Consider the following 17,306-nt stretch of genomic DNA (forward strand, 5'->3'; position numbering starts at 1 on the left):
ATGTTGGAGACCTTTCAGTTTTTTTCACTGGGTTTTAGACCAGGTCCCCAGCTAAAAAAGCTCTCCAAACAAATTGCTAGCTTCTGTGGTGTTCTTACAGTATTTGTACCTCTGATAATTGAGCTTGCTTAAGGATATTTAGTATCTGTCTTTTGAGTGGGGCGTGGGTGTGCCTGCGTACTAGGCAGTATATGCATTTGTCAGTAGGTTTGGCTGAATTTACCATGTAAGCTTGCTGCAGCTCTTACCTGGAGGGTTTTATCACTTAATTTCTGTATGCTTTTATCATATGGTAGTATTTTTAAACTAGTCATGTGACACCAGCTCAGCTCTGGCTTTGAAGAAGTAGATTTGGTCAAGGGCACCTTGAGTATGTTTGTTTGGAGTAGGGGAGCAAAAGATTTATACCCTGGTCTGTCAACAGCAATTCCTGTTGGGGTTTTGCAGTGTTCCTTCCTCTCCTTCTACACCTGTCTTCCCCTCCCCAAATTAACTAATGACTGGGGGTAACAAACAGTTTTGTTGTTGCAGTGGCAATCCTTCCTCTCCCCCAGTCCATATGAAAAACAGCTGTTTGGTGCAGGAGAGCTATCGAATGTCTTAGGGTGTAGTTTGATAAACCTAATCTGGTATAACTGCAGGCTGCCCCTGAAGGGGAGAGTCCTGCTGGTTCCCTATCCTGTTTTCTGATTTGCAGCATGGGAGGCAGAGCAGCACTGTTCGATTAGTGTGTTGAACTGATGTGTCCTGAAGTTGCATCCCTGCTAGGTCTGATGCATGGAAAGCAGTGGGGGTAAGTGTGTAAAGCAGGATTGTCCCTTTCGGTGGCAACCTGTGTTTACAACCAAGCAGGTGCAGTATCAAAATGCGCCTGTATACTTAGAAGCAAGGCTGGTGACAGCAATAACCCTTACTCCCAGTAATGAGATTTTTATGCTGAGCAGCTCTGCTCTTCTACCACTCTTTCTTAGTGGGAAGCTTTTGTCTGGGGTGTAAGGCTTATTGACTGCTGACAGCTTGTTGTCCCCTTCTTACAGGCATGATAGGAGTATTGAAGGTATATTTACAGCATGAAGTACACTCCAGTGTGAAAGGTGACAGTGAATTTCAGGGGTGTACTAAATTTGATTTGCTGTTCTGTTACACGTTGTTTGCTACTTACTAGTGAGTGTGTAACAAAGTCATGATGGCAATGAAGATTTTGCCAGGTTCCTCACATGAGGCTCAGCTACAAGGAGGGGCCAGGCTGGTACAACTCGGCAAGTGTGCCTGTACAGAATGGAAGTGTTGGTCTTCTACCCTTCATGCCCTAGGCAGAGAGGAACCTCTTCTCCTTATGATTGGAATGTCTTTTAAAGATCTCCCATGACAGATGAGTATTGTATTCCATGTCATCTGTGCTGGTTAGAGGCACTGACCGCAGGTACTGGCTAGCATTCTCCAAGTAGAGGTAAAATCACTAGGTTTAGGTTTTATACAGGCACTTTCCCAAAGTGGGATTGGGAGCTTTCACAGGGGTACTGCACTGGGAGAAGAACAGTGATGGTAACTTCCAACAGAAGGATGGTAACATCGGCATGGGCGTTTGCTCTGTGTCTAGCAGAATGTGGGTGTAAACTTTTAAAACATAATCTTTAGAGTACTGCCATAATGTGGGGTCCTTCCCTTTGTGTGGCTTTAAAAAAAGCAGAGACCTGGGAAGTATGGTAAGCATGCTTCCTTTGAATATCTTCTGTGCATTAAAAAGCATGCAACTTAGGCACTTCTAGGGTAGAGATTGTTGGTGTGTATTTGGCAGCGCTTATGGATGTCTCTTCCCTGGACTTGACTGTCTCATAGAGCCTCTGTAGGGTTCTAGTTTCTGCACAGTGCATGATAAGGAGATCCAGGGAATGCTGGTGTGAATAGTCAACACGTTTTTCTTTTGAACCTGTGTATGTGTAAAGTAGATCTAGTATAGCATACCTTTTATGCTATGTCATCATTGTTAAATCAGCAGAACCCTTTTAAAAGTAGGTGATCTCAGAGTTACAAGCTCATGGATAAACCAGGGTTTTAGTGGAAGTGGAGGAGAAAAGAACACATGTTTCAGGAGGGAGAAAAACTTTTGTTCATTTCTCAAGATCCTTATTGTTCTTTTCCCTTCAGACTTTTGAAAAACTCCTTATTGCCAACAGAGGAGAGATTGCGTGCCGAGTAAGTATGTAATCCTTTTAAGTTTTTTCTTTTTGTAGTTAACTCTTAAACTATTGGTATTTTAAATATTGATAATTGTCACTTCTTATATGGTAGGTCATCAAAACGTGTAAGAAGATGGGGATTAAAACGGTTGCCATACACAGTGATGTCGATGCCAATGCTGTAAGTGCTACTTGAATTCAAATGGTAGATGGGATTCATAGTAATTCAACAAGACTTGCAACTGTTATGCAGCCTCGTTGATCACCATGGTGGGTGTGTTGGCAATTCTGAAGTGTCTTTGTATATGTCCTTTTCCTTTCTGTGTGATTGAAAGGAGGGGAGATACCAAGGGGAGGGAAGATCGGACATGTATTTAGCATGTTTTTTGTGTGAACTCTTCTGTGTTTTGCTTGTGTAAACATTACCTTGCTTTTTCCCTGGATTAAGCTAGACAGTAACACGTGGTAGATATGTGCACCAAGTGTAAGAGTGGCAGCGAAACCTAAATTTTGTTTTGCTAATATACACAAAAAAGACAATGAAAAGTAGATCTTAGGAGATGATATAGAACTAAGTATGAATTGTTCCTCTGCCTGGTAAATTCAACTCATTGCTTCCCACTTTCCAGAGGAATGCCCTCTCCTACCAGGTGTGTTGAACAGGCCTACTGGAGCTGTTCCATTTAATGAGGATATTGAAGTGCCTTGAATATTCAACAGCATGGCAGGAAGGTGGTGAAATGGCTATCTGGACAAGTAAGGTACTTGTCTAGCTACTTGCCCATTTTCAGGTCTTGTAGTCTCTATTTTAGAAATATTTTAAGTCACTTGTAATAAGAATAGGAAGATAAATTCCTTTGTGATATAACAGCAACTGTAGTCATACTTGCATATCCTTGTTGACTAGAGAGAACATCATATTACTTCTTGCCTGCAAGAACTGCTACAGGAGAAAGGACTGGAGGTGCCTCCATGCCCCAGGATAGTTTTTTGAAATCTGGAAGGGAGTTAAAACCCTGTGTTATGATTTAATAGAAGTCCCTCAGCCAAGCTATCAGGAAAAAAAAATGTGTATTTTATGCAGGACAGGACTTGTGAATGTAAGTGGTGGGCTGCTCAACATCGAAAAACTGAAGCATGGTTGATGGAATCTGTGAAAGTAGTTAGAACTCAAGTGTTTTCAGAGTTAAGAGAAGGGTGAACACTGTTAGGAGCTTTTGGACTTCAACAGTGCTTTTGTCTGAGTCCTTTTGTGGTTCTATTTCTACATGACCAGCTCAGTTCATATAAATAGGCTGTAGGAAGAGCAAGGGACTGAAACTTGATTTTTCTGAGACAGGGCAAATGCCGTACTGCTGGATTTCTATGCCAGGTAATTCTTTCTTTCTGAGGTGAATGGAGAGTATACTTGGTCTGGATTTTAACTGGTAGCCATAACTGGGAGGGTATAGTAGCTTGTGGATGCTCAATGGACTGTGAAACATTCTTAATGGATGGGTGTCAGACATCATGATGAATTCTAATTCTTTCGGAAGCCAAGGGTTAAGTGGATATGCATACAAAATATGTATGATCTATGATCCCTCTGGTAAAACTGAAGCTTGCTTGATGGGTACTTGTATTCCATCTTATGTATGTGGTATCTGCTGTTAGATAAATGGATTTGCTGTTTAGCAGCACTGCATAGCCTTGTTCGCTGGCATGAATTCATTGTGAAACTAGACTAAAAAAGCTCTTTAAAAAGAAGAAAACATGTTCTTTTGCCAATCTGTAGTGGACTTGAGAAAATTAATTGGTCTTCTCTCCAGTGTGTCTGGATGGCTTTGTTTATTGTATGGACTCTGCTATGAGCTGGAGAATATGAAAAAATCTGAAAGCAGAAAGTAAAAACCAAGATTGAAGAACATAATGAGGGAATAAGAATGACAGGAAAAAGTACAACTCATGACCTTAGGGAAGGGAGTACAAATAGTGCATTACAAAGAGGAAACTGAAAATATAATAGCTAGTCTGCTTCAATCTACAGTGCTGTCTTAGCTTTAAAATACGAATAGGGTCTTTAATTTGTAATAGTTCATAAGAGAAAGGAGATCCAAGCTAGTATGTCAGAAATGGATTAATATACTCGTAACAGTTCATAAAGATAACATTAAGTGTGTTAAATGAGACGCTGACATTTTGAGTTCATGGACTGGAGATGAGGCTCTAACAAATGCTGTAAGGGTGAAATAGTGTCTGCTTAGCTCTTTGAATCCTTACTTAAAGACTGATCAAACATATCTGTACAAGGTTAAGCATTAGCTGTGTACAGTGAAGAAGCTCCAAGTATTTAAAGGAAAATGAGAGAAAGGCTACTTGAAGCACTGTTCTGTGTGCTTAAAATAGGGTAGAAGTATTAAGTCTAAGCAACGTATGTATAATTAGACCAAAAAGGTAGCTTATGTCTACCATAAATCCTTTAATAGCTACCTTGGGTGCTTGCACTGGGAAATAGTTTAACTAATGTCATCGGTCTTAATGACTTGGATACCTCTGGTTGTTCATTGTTTGTGGAAATGACCTGGCCATTGCAGTGATGTGTGACTGCCAGTTTGGACAATCATGATAGATGAGTCCAGAGGACAAATTCTTTGGCTGTGCTACTTACCATGTTTGTCCCATGTTGTTCATTTGTGTTCAGGTTCCATTAACAGCTATCTTCTTGGTCATACCAGTGGTAGCAAAATCTCAAATGCTCTGAAATCAAACTTGGGAGCTGATGCAACCCACCAAAGGAATCTCTGTCCTCATGTAGCTAGGGGAAACCTGTTTGCTTAGTGGTGGGATGCTGTAAGAGTTGTGAATATCCTTTTGATTTTGTGCTTGACAGAATTAAGCAATACATCCCTTGCTCCTTCAAGGCTTGTATTGCAAAGGCAATGAATATCATAGGCAGATGATGGTAGCCATTGAAGGCAGAAATAAATGTAAAGATAGGTGATTGAACTAGTTGCTCATCCCAAAGCTGTTTGTCTTGACTAAAAATAACGGGACCTGGTTTTAAGAGACCGGAGTAGGTAAGGATGGGTTTACAAAAATATTTTTGATTAAAGTGTTTAGAAAGAGCATTATCAGAGTAGGTAAATTTTTCTGTTTAGAACTTAGAGTAACTTTTGAGATGTAGTAATAGCCCCTTATTATATCTGTGTAGCTACTTGCTGAAATACGGGTAGTCTGATACTCTTAATACAAATTCATTTTTACAAATAACTGCAAAAGGAGGGCAAACCAGACAGTCTGTTACATCCCTCTGGCTTTCCTTTCTATCATACCGGTTGAAAACAGAACTGAAATGGAAGTGAAGCAGGGTTCCTTGAGTGTGCTCACTAAATATTTAAGGGGAAAAAGACCAATCACAAGGTATTGAGCAATTCAGGCTCTTCAGTGATAGTTTCTAGTTTGTTCCCCATCCAGTGTCATATGCATAAATGACCCAAGCAGGCATTTTCACTGGTGCTTGGATAGGAATGGTACACATAGTCTTAAAATCATTGGTCTTTGACTAAAGATACTATAAGACTGGTGAATAATCTTATCCTGTAACCTTATTTTGGAGAAAACTTTTGTTGAATATTCAACTTTTCTTTCATTTTTTTAATGTTAAAATTCTCTGAAATCCTTGTGGAGTTTATGGTGCTGAATGAAGGTGGTGGGAATAGCTGAAATACATATAGACTTTTAATGAAACTACTTACTTTTTCTTGTTCTTCAGACATGGTTTCTGTGGAACACCATGGCAAATGTCTTGAGTATGCTGTTAGAGCAATATTCATTTTGACATACCTCTCATTAATATATAAAATTAATAACTAGACTATAACAGTACAAAGAAATTTTCATTTCAAGAAATTAAAACTTTGCTGTTATGAGCAGGAAGCAGTAGAAAGGACTGTTATAAATTGGGAGTGTGGCAAAAATTGAACAACCTGCTGAGAGCCAAATAAAACTTACCTGAAGAAGGAGAATACAAAGAACAAAATACTGTTTTGTGCTCTTAATTTGAAAAATGGCCAAAGACCTGAAGGATTTCTATAAGTTAAAACTATTAAGGTGATAGGGAGGGAACCTTAACAAAGCTTAAAAGATGCTGAGTGGCTTTAGAGTGCTTGTGTAGTAATGCAAAGTTACAAGTAGCTGGAAATAGTATTAAATGGTATTGGATTACATTTACCTTTGTGGAGGTGGGAGGGGTTGTGAATTGTGAGAAAAATATTATGTCCAAAGTTATTTATGCTGTGGAAGAGAAGTTGCTGCTTTAACAACTGTTCTGAAATAAAATCCTTGTGGTGGTAGGGGAAAACAGACTGACAAAATGGCTACTGAGACCCCCATAGAGCATACAGTTGCTTATGTGGTACTGAGTATGTTGAGAAAAGTAGGTCATAATGGATGCTTTTTAGGGTCTTCAAAATCCTGGCTAATACTTTTTATTACATCTGTTATTTTTGGGGAAGTGGAAATACATTGTATACTGTTCAAAATGCTGATTTTTTTAACTTCAGAGTTCAGCTTGCAAAGCACTAATTCTTTACACTTGGATAGGTAAAGTGTGGAAGGACCAGTAGAATTTGGAAATTTTTTTAATTAAAACATCTGGTGGAGTTATTTTTGGGATGAGAAAACAAGCAAAGAAGCTTTGGCTGAACAAGAGTAATTGTATGTACTTTTTCCCCCTGAACTGATTGGAATAGAGGGTTAAGATGAAAGAGCCTCCTCAACCATAAATGTAACACTGATGGTGCAAACATAGTCAAGGAAAGCTAGAGAACTATTGTAATGCCTAATGTAATCAGCTAAAAGTATGATAAATGAAGAATAAGCTTTCACTAATTGGATCTGAACAAAAGAAGGTATAGCATAAAGCAGTGAATGAGATATAATTTTATTTGGCATTTTTAACACAGCAGGGATTCTATAGCCATACGAAGCAATGAACTATAAATGACTGAAAAAATCCCATGGGAAAGTAATGTAAACTACTAAAACTTTACAGAGTAGTGGACAGTTAGCTATACTTCTTTAACATAGGGTTTTTTCGATCAGTCACTTAAGACTTCAGGTGTTATTAAATTGCCTTAAGCATAGACATCTCCAAATGGTCTTAACTTTTGCAGATCATCATCTTATTCTGCTGGATAATCTAAAACTAAAAATGATGCAAATGCTTTTATTGATGTAAAAGTAATTGCACAGAATTCAGCTATTATCCAGAAACCATAGTCTTCTGAGTGACAGAAAACGGAAAAAAATCAAATGACCTAGAAATGGAAGATCTATATTCCTTTCCTAACTTTATTTTTTTAACCTTGGAGTCTGAGGCAGTATTTGAGAAGGAAGTTGGGGGAAAATGTGGTTTAAGGAAACTGCAAAGCTGATTAAGCTTGTACACTTCTATACCAAGTCTGTATTGAGCTGAATGAATTTGAAGAAGTTGAGCTTTTGACTAAAACAATAAAAATTTTGAATTTTGCTGAAGACTTCCCTGTAGCTTAATGGGATGCTGTCAGGTTCTTTTGTTCTTAAGAAATCTAGTTGGCAAAAATAAATACTGTGGGGGAATTTGGTGTTTGTTTTAATCTAAAAAAAACCCTTAATTATATTGAAAAATGGAAGTTTATCTAAAACTGAGTAGTCTTTACTTGTAACTTATGTACAAATGCAGAGGTCTTAAAATTTGTTCAAACTGTCATTTGCTCTTTTTTCTCTGTTTACTTTAAATATGCAAAGCTTTCTTCCATAATCTGCTATAAAACTAGGAAGTCAGTCATTTTGACAGCTCATTGCCTCCCGACAGCACTTCACGAGTTTGTGCTCAGATAACCTGAGGAGAGATGTAGTTCAAGTACCAATATGAAGAGGAAACTCTAATATTTTAATGCCTTGTTTAAATACATGATTCCTAGAGTGTATAGAATGGACTCTTTGCATCCATGTACTGTCTGTAAAAATTCACTCTTTATTAATGGTGTTGTTTCCAAGGGGTGCAGAATAGGAATGTACCAGATCACGCCAAGGAAACATTAGGGTCAGGTTTGCAGTTGGTATTCTGCTCTTCCTTTTACCTTTTGTTTCAAAACCAAGACAGCATGTCACTTGTTTCTTCACAGGAGATGGTGGAGATGTTGTTATCCTGTCCCCTTGCCCTATCAAGTGAACTACTGAACAGTTATGTAAAGCATAAGAGATGTAAGTGGTGGCCATCCTGTGAAGGCTCAAATACCTCTGTGGAAGGAGTGTGGTTTTGTTCAAAACTGTATCTTGCTTGCCAAGTGTAGTCTGCTTTTTTTTTAAAAAACTGTATCATTGCTTCTAAGCAGAGTGACTTGGTGGAGGGTGCTATTGATGAGGAAATAACCAAGTTTTCATTGGCTGTGAGGAGCAACGCAAGCTTGATCTGCAACTTTGAAAGCTGGGGAGCTCATCAGAGCTCTTAAAGTCCTAAAGTTTCAGCCTGTTCTCCGAAGACTGGCTCTGCATTTTATTCAGTGATAGGATGATGTCAAATGCATATATGACTTTTGGTATGGGGACAAACACTCAGACTCCTTTTTTGTAGTTTGATGGCTAAGATGAAATGTCGCTTGTGTTGGATTCCGGTTGAAGCTGTAACTTTGAGTAGGAGAGGAAGGGCGCAGAGTAGAATGCTTTAAGCATGACCTTTCGGGGACACTTCCTTGGAGGTGGGAAGTATGTGTTGGAAAGAGGGAGCTGAACCCAATCTTTTGACCTTTGTGGGGAGAGTTATTTAATTACCAAGCTGACTTATTTGAAGGATCAATGCATGGATTAAAACTTGTTTATTGGCATAAAGCTCATTTGGGGGAGGTGGTGGTTGTCAGAAGGTGTACTGAATTGTCCTTGGGGCACGAAACCGTGGAAGCCCAGTCACAGAAGTTAGCTGAGACTGAAGTGTGCAGGTGCTCAGTGCTGTGGAGCATGAAGCAGTGATTCTGTGGCTGCTTATGACCATCTACATCAGTAGGTAGTGTGGAGTAACAGGAGTGGATCTGTAGAGTGAAATGGTTCATGCTGAAGACATGGTGTCCTTACTGCCTGCCTTTTAGCATCTCTGATGGCTTCTAGTCTGGTGTTGTGGACTCTGTCTGCTAGTGGTGGTTTGATGTGCTTGCTGGACTGCATCTTTTGAGTTTTGCCTGGAAGATACCCAGTTCATGTGCTTTGAGACAGCTCTGTGTTGAAGGCAAATGTGTTGTAAGTGGGGATGACTGAGAGATTAACTTTAAAATGTGCTCCTGATTTGAACTTAAATGCTAGTGTACACTTGCCTGAAGCAGCTCTAATTGCTTGCATGGTACTGCCCTTCTAGGTCCTTTCTCGCTCTAGCACTTTTCTGACCTTGTGCTGAGCTGTTTCAGTGCCTGAACGCACCAGACACCTTATTTGTCAAGGTAGTTAACATTTTTTCTACTGATTTAGTATGCTAAATTAATTCAGGGGAATGCCTGACAGATGCTGGAGCCACGTATGGAAGCAAGATGAGTTGGGAGTAGGTCAGCCATCAGTTAAAACTGACTTCTGTTGCCTTGCTGACTGCAGGGCTCTACCATTGTACCCAGAGTTCTGGGGTTTGGAGAGATGTACAGGCACCTCAGTGATCAGCCTTAGTCTAGGCAACAGGCTGAGCAGGGCTGAAGTCACTAGGCTTCATGTCTTCTGAAGACTTGCCTCTTTCTTGGGTGGCAGGGGAAGAGCAGGCAGCTCCTTCCTTGGAAGCCATGAGTGTTTGCTGAGGACACCACTTAAATACCGTCATTGGCACTCCGGATCAATGGCTCCTGCTGCCATAATGCTGGCTCAAACTTACTGTGCTTATTACAGTGAATTGCCCCAAGGAACCAAGTGGGTGTACACCTGTTGGAGCCCATTTTGCTTGTGTTAATCTCCAGACCTTTCCAGAGGTGGTGGTGGAAAGTGCTGTATGTAATAATTTTTATGCAATTAAACATTGTCAGTGTGACCAAAAAAGATAGTTATACCATGTTCCTCTGTAAGAGAGGTGCTGCAGCAGCATTGTTTCCTGCTGCCTTATCCTCTTGGAGACAAGAACAGAAGTCCTTGGACCCCTTCTCCTTTGAGGCTTTCTGACTGTCCTGTCTTTCTTTCCTGACTTCATCCTTCACCCAGTCCTCAGTAGTAACTGTTTCATTGTGCAGATTTGCATCTGTTGCCTTGTGATTTATGTTGTCCCACCTATGCCATTTGTTATCAGCTGTGGTTGTGGACATTCAAGGATCATCTGTTTTCAGGCAGTATTTGAGTGATGCTATTTGGTAATGCTATCTCATTTCTTCTCTGTGTAGGTGTAAACACTGGTCAGCATGCCCTGGGTTGAATTTCCCTTTACTGTTAGGATGACTTCTAGACAGAGGTGTACCTGAGGCAGATTTTTTTATTAATGTTCGTAAGTGCTTGGGAAATGGCTTTTACAACTGATCTAAAACTGTGCTGCCTACTAAGAGTAGTTCTCTCCCCTTCTTACCTTCCTATATTTTGCATACCTGACACTCTTGTTGGCACTACTACATGCACAGCCTGTTGTTAAATGGACCCAGGCTGCTTATCTGAGAAGAGTTTAAAAAAAACCCAAAACAATCAAACAAATGTTGGATCAGTAAGCTGATGTGATTCCTTGCATAGGTTAATGAATGCTAGAGCTAATGCCATCAGGACACGTGGTTGGGGACCAGGAGAAAGGAGAGTACCTGATTAACCTTTTGAGAGGCAGTGTAGATTTATTGTCTTAAGTTAGTATAAGCCTGTATCCCTGATACTTGTTTCCTTCCCTGCTCCCTTTTCTCCACATCCCCCCATGGTGGGGTATGTGATGGGACTACTTGAAGAGCTGGATCAGGAAGTGGAGCCATCTTAAATGATCCTTGTAAGGAGGGTTGCATTTAAAGCCAGATACTCCCTTGATCGTTAGCTCTATACCTCGACAAACAGCTGCAGGGTGTTGTGGGGTCTGTGGCTGACAGGTTGTGGTTCCATGGATGGGTGCCCTTTTTCTAGGGAGGGGTGTTAAACAAGGAACTGAATTACATATGAAGTGTCTGAAAGATGGAAAAACACAAGATTGAAGACGTGAAGCAAAGTGAAGGTGTAGGGAGGGAGAAGGAAAGAAATGCAGTGTTTGGGGTATAAGTTACAGGTATGGATGCATATGTCACTTTTATGGGTGGTGGGGTTTTAGGTCATACTATTTTCCTTGTTCTTACAAAGCACCTGTCTTTTACTTGTCTACTTTCAACAAGGTAGCACTGTAATTTAAAAAGGATGAGACTGAAAGACCCTTTTACTCATTACCACTGAGTTGTCTGTAGGTAGCAACTAGCATCCTTTGATAGTTGTTTTGAACATATGGTGATGGTTGTTTAATTAAAGAAAAAAAAAAAAGAAACAAACCACCAAACCTTAGCTCTGTCCTCCCAGCTTGCCTAGTTTGGTGGTGAGGGAGGAATCAAGAGTAGAATCATCATTTAAAGGTCATCTCTGGATAACAAGTTCTTACTGTGAAATTAGTGTGACAAAATTTGTCACATTCAATTTCTTAGAATGAATGGACTCTTCAGAGTGGAATTTGGAGATTATAGGCTTGTGTTAAACTGTTAAACAGAGACATAAAAAATATATTTAAATCTAAATTTTATGAAAAAATTCCTCTTAATTCTTAAGCAATTGCTTCATATAAAAATTATTTTTCACTTTCACTTTTTCTTAGAGACAAGATGCTCTAGATAACTAGACAGTAACTGCCATTTTTCCCCCAGTAGGAAACTTCTGTATTGTTTTTGTTGAATTAGCATGCCTGCATACATAGGGATGTTGTCCTACTAGCCGGACTTATCATGTCTCACAATTAAAATTTCCCCTAAAATGGAGTTTATTACTATGAAGGCCTTGATTGAAACTCTGGTTTCAGTCATAGGTTCACAGGAAGCACTTGTGAGTATGCATGAATGAGCAAGGACTGTGAAAAATCAGATTATGTAGGTGTTGATCTGCATTTATAGTCTTGGTAATAGGCCTTAAAATATAAAATGATAAGATAAAACTCTTATTCTATTGTGAAACTTCTGTCATGGCTCTGCCAACATGAGTGATAAATATTATGACATACCTGATTTTTAGTTTAGTACATGTTCCTTAGTGTCTGGCTAAAGCTTAATCTTTTAGGTCAGTATAGTCAGCCTTGAAGCCTGATTTCAGGTCTTCCTTGGAAATTAATATAGCAATTCTTGTAAATGATAGTGTCAATTTATAAATATTTGAAATTGCTTCTGAAAAGGAGTTTTCTGAAACAGCTTACAGGCCTGGCACTTTCTTGATTATTTTTCAGGATGGATTTACATTCTGAAATATTTAAACAAAAAGTAGCACTGGGTGGTTTGACTGTTTTTTGATTTAAAAAAACCAAACAAATAAACAACCACCAAAACCCCAAAAAAACAAAACCAACACAAAAAACCAACCCAAAACCCCCAAAAGCCTCTGTGAAAAAACATCCCTTGCCTCTGTGAATCACATATTTAAGAACTATCATTAAAATACACATTCATCACATCACACAATCTTCACAAACTTCACTTACATCAACAAAAAGATTTCCCCACACCAAAATTGAAATAATGTCATCACAACACCAATGAAAGCGGACAATTTACACACAATCCACCCCTCATCCCTTCACCACAATTACAACAACAAATTCCCCACAATCATTCTGTTCTTTGCTCTCTAGCTGTGTTCAGTCCATGTTTTGCCTGTTACCTTTCCCAATTTTTATCCTTGAATTCCTCATGCCCCATGTTGGGCACCAGAAAGGACTGTGGTGGGTTGACCCTGGCTGGATGCCAGATGCTCACCAAGCTGCTCTATCACTCCTTCTCAGCTGGACAGGGGGAGAAAAATATGACGAAGGGCTTGTGGGTTGAGATAAAGACAAGGAGAGCTCATTCACCAATTACTGTCACAGGTAAAACAGACTTGACTTGGGGAAATTAGTTTAATTTATTACCAATCAAATCAGAGTAGGGTAATGAGAAATAAAACCGAATCTTAGAAACACCTTTCCCCCACTCCTCCCTTCTTCCTGGGCTCAACTTCAATGCCAAATTCTCCGCTTCCCCTGCCCCAAGAGGCACAGGGGGATGGGGAATGTGGGTTGTGGTCAGTTCATTGCATGTTGTCTGTGCGCTCTTTCCTCCTCACACTCTTCCCCTGCTCCAGTGTGGGGTCCCTCCCATGGGAGACAGTCCTTCATGAACTTCGCCAATGTTGGTCCTTCCCATGGGCTGCAGTTCATCACAAACTGCTCCAGTGTGGGTCCTTTCCACAGGGTGCAGTCCTTCAGGAACAGACTGCTCCAGCGTGGGTCCCCTATGGGGTCACAGGTCCTGCCAGCACATCTGCTCCAGCATGGGCTCCACTCTCCACAGGTCCTGCTGGGAGCCTGCTCCAGCATGGGCTTCCCACAGGCTCACAGCCTCCTTTGGGCATCCACCTACTCCAGTATGGGGTCCTTCGCAGGCTGCAGGTGGATATGTGCTCCACCGTGGACCCCCATGGGCTGCAGGGGGACAGCCTGCCTCACCATGGTCTTCATCACGGGCTGCAGGGGAGTCTCTGCTCCAGTGCCTGGAGCACCTCCTCCCCCTCCTTCTTCACTGCCCTTGGTGTCTAAAGAGTTGTTCCTCTCACATCTTGCTCTTCTCTTCTGGCTGCTGTGGTGCAGCAGTTTTTCCCCTTCTTAAATACTTTATCCTAGAGGTGCTACTGCCGTTGCTGATTGGCTTGGCCTTGACCAGCGGCGGGTCTGTCTTGGAGCCGGCTGGCATTGGCTCTGTTGGACATAGGGGAAGTTTCTATGAGCTTCTCACAAAAGCCGCACTTGTAGCCTGCTGCTATGAAAACCTTGCTATGCAAATCCAATACACCCCTCCGCCCCCCCCCCCCCCCAAACCCAAACAAACAAAACCCTACCAAAAACCAACCAAACCAACCGCACCTCCCAAATTTTCATAGATCTTGTTTAATATAGGGGAAGAATGGTAATCTGTTTGAATAGTTGGTGCAAGGTAATAGCTATACTTAGTGGTGACTTAGTATACATGCATCTCTATCAATCTGTTTAGATATAGTACCTTTTCTGGTTTCTGTCTCTGTCTTGCTGTGCTAATCAGGCAATGCTCTAAATTTCACTCCTGGGTGTTAATTTGATGCATGGCGTTGCATGAATTCTTGCAGTCCCTTTGTAGCTAGTGTTTAATATCTGCTCACCTCTTGATCTGTAATGTACAGACCTTGTAAGGTAGGATGCTGGTGGTTCTTAAAGCAAAAATTTTTTTAATATGGGCTTAGCTGTTGACAAACTTGTGACACACTGATTGGTTGTGAAAGCATGTCATCTCCCTTGTTTGCTTTCTGTACTAATGGAACATCACTGTCCAGGAAGCATGTCTCCAAGATTGACCTTTTATAATTTTGTTCTCATCCTTTCTATTCTGTATGTAGTTTCTTGAAGCATTATGAATGAATCTGAGAAGCAACCATAGATTCAGTGTGGCACTGATGGTGCCTGTTGGGGGCGGTGAATGATAGCACTTTGGAAGGGGGGAGTGGGGAAAAAGAAAAGGGGGCACAGTTCTTCACATCCTTTCTTCCATGTGAGCAGTCTGAGCTGCCTGACTAAAGCTGCTATGTACTTTTCCTTTTTATCTTCAAAGACCCTTTTTCAATAATGCAAAAATCTTAGTCTACACTAATGCCTGCACTAAAAGCCTGTGAAGAAATCACAAATTTGTTTTGTATCCCTTTGCATTTTTTTAATCTTAGATTATAATTGGGTACCATAGCTCTCTTTGAGTGCATGCAGCCATCAGTGCAATGAACGAGCATTGAGCTTGGGTCCTACAATAACACAACTGTTGGGAAAACCCTGTGGGAGAGAATTGTAGAATCATTTAGGTTGGAAAAGACCTTTAAGATTGAGTCCAACCATAAAGGAATGAGGAATGTGAATGGAAGCTGAGACAACTGTGTTGAATTGCATAGAGAGATCCCAGTTAGTAATGTGGGATGCTGGTGCATGGCCAATGACTGCAGTTGGCTTGTGTTGCTATATAAAAACAGGTGTGACCAGGTGGTCTTCCAGCTCTTGTTGGTTGGCACTTTTTGGCAGATTCTCATCAAAGTGTGTTACAGGCACTTTCTCAAGGATCAGGTTACCTGCCTTAGCATGGATATTATGGTGACATTTCTGTACCTTGGCAGTGGTTGTCTCCTGAGAACAAAAAAAAAAAAAAATGCAGTTTTAAGTTTCTCTTCTTGAGTGGCTTCGTTTGTCATGTGGCCCCACACAGTGTATTACTTTTCCAGATGTGTGAAACTGAGTGCTTGGTATTTGGACTACTCCTTTCTAATGCTCTGTCGTGGTGCTGAATAAAAGAGATCCTGAAGGATGTCCTTAAAAGGCTTGTATTAAGTTCTGTTCACATGAATGTCTAATGGCTAGTTAATGAAAATCTGTGTGGCTTGGTATTGACTTAAATAAAACATTCAAATTGTTCTGAACAGTGCAGGGGCGTCTGACTGTCAGATTTCTATTGGGAATTAATTTCCTTCACTGATTTAAGACAGTAGTGGAGTAGGTAACTTGGATGAAGCTTTTCTTTCTAGTCTTTCAGAGAACACAGCATCTATCCCCTAAGGAATGCTTTTGTTTTTGTCTTGTTTTTCACTGATATGGATATATAAACACGTCTGGGTAACTCTGATCCTGTTTCTCAGCATGTATGCTTATAAGGGGGCAGGCATATGTGCATGGTGAAGATGTCAGTTTGGTGAATACAAGAGAGCTCTTCTGAGTTGTAACCAGACATTGGGTGAGGGTCCTGCATCAAACTGGGATTCTATGCATTTAGCAAGAAGTTAAAGGAGCTTAAAACTTGTTTGTGTAGTGCAATTTCTTTCTTTGAATGAAACTTTTAATAGATACTTGTCTGTTCTTAGATGGTATCAACACTACATTCTCAAAGGATGCTTTGGAAGTAATATTAGCTAAATATTGGGGACTGGTTTCTTATGATACTCCGTGCAAAAGTTGTCCCATGGCCTCATTGTTTCCTTGTTATGCTATATTGTAAGTGTGAAAGAAAAGTGGCTTTGAGTAAATGAACATGTGTTAATTGTAAATCTTGCCAGCAGCTGTGAATTAATATTTAAAGTATGTGGAAGGAGTGAGGCTGCAGTCTTCCATGTCTTGGGCTGTAGCAAATGCCTGCTGCTTCTCCCTGAGGCTGGGACTAGGGGCCGGGGGCCCTCACAAGTGGGAGGTGTGCTCTGGTCCAGGCGCTGAGTTGCAGGTGAAGGAGCTGCAGGGAGGAGGTGAGCTGACTGCAGGATCAGGAAGGACAAACAGACTGACAGGTTCTTTGCAGAGAACCTGCAGAGCCAAGAGCTTAGCAAGAGGCTGTGCTTGAATAAGTGGAGGATAGAGACCCTCAATATAGGGAAGGCTGTGACTTCTGCCACTAGGCTATGTTGTGGTGGATGTCTGCTACAGACCTGATCAAGAATAAGAAGCGGATGAAACCAGTTCTAGAAAACTGGAGGAAGCCTCATGATTCCAGACCCTAGTACTCATGTGGGGTTTTAACCATCTTGATATTTGCTGGAAAGACACGAGTGAAAACAATTGAGGAGTCTTCTGGAATGTGTGGAGAATAAGTTCTTGACACAAATGACTGAGTTAACCAGAGGAGATGCTGTGCAGGGCGTTTTACAAAGAGGGAAGAGGTGATCAGGGATGTGAAGCCTATGACCGCTCTGAAGTGGTGAGGTTTAGATTCCCAAGAGGAACAAGTAAGACAAACAGCAGGATTACAACCCTGGCCTTCAGGAGAGCAGTTTTATGACCTGAGCAAGGATTTGGTTGCCAGGGATGAGTTACCCAGGAGAAAGACTTGTCAGAGTGTGCAGGGGCATAATTAAGAAAGCCAAAACTCTGCTGGTGTTGACTCTATCAGTTGACTGTGTACTGCAGGATGTGAAGGAGCAACAGGAAATTTC

At 40.8% G+C, this 17,306-nt stretch overlaps 1 protein-coding gene across 1 annotated transcript in view; it reads left to right on the forward strand.

The window, feature by feature from the left end:
* The window catches only part of PCCA (propionyl-CoA carboxylase subunit alpha), a 301,012-nt gene that overhangs the window by 9,797 nt on the left and 273,909 nt on the right, over positions 1-17,306 (forward strand). Inside the window, exons 3-4 of the mRNA XM_082337650.1 lie at positions 2,149-2,196; positions 2,293-2,361. Of these exons, the coding sequence (XP_082193776.1) occupies positions 2,149-2,196; positions 2,293-2,361 (117 nt within the window). The remainder of the gene's footprint in view (positions 1-2,148; positions 2,197-2,292; positions 2,362-17,306) is intronic.

The sequence above is a fragment of the Platalea leucorodia genome (genome assembly GCF_965183815.1).
Source record: "Platalea leucorodia genome assembly, chromosome: 2".
NCBI lineage: Eukaryota > Metazoa > Chordata > Aves > Pelecaniformes > Threskiornithidae > Platalea > Platalea leucorodia.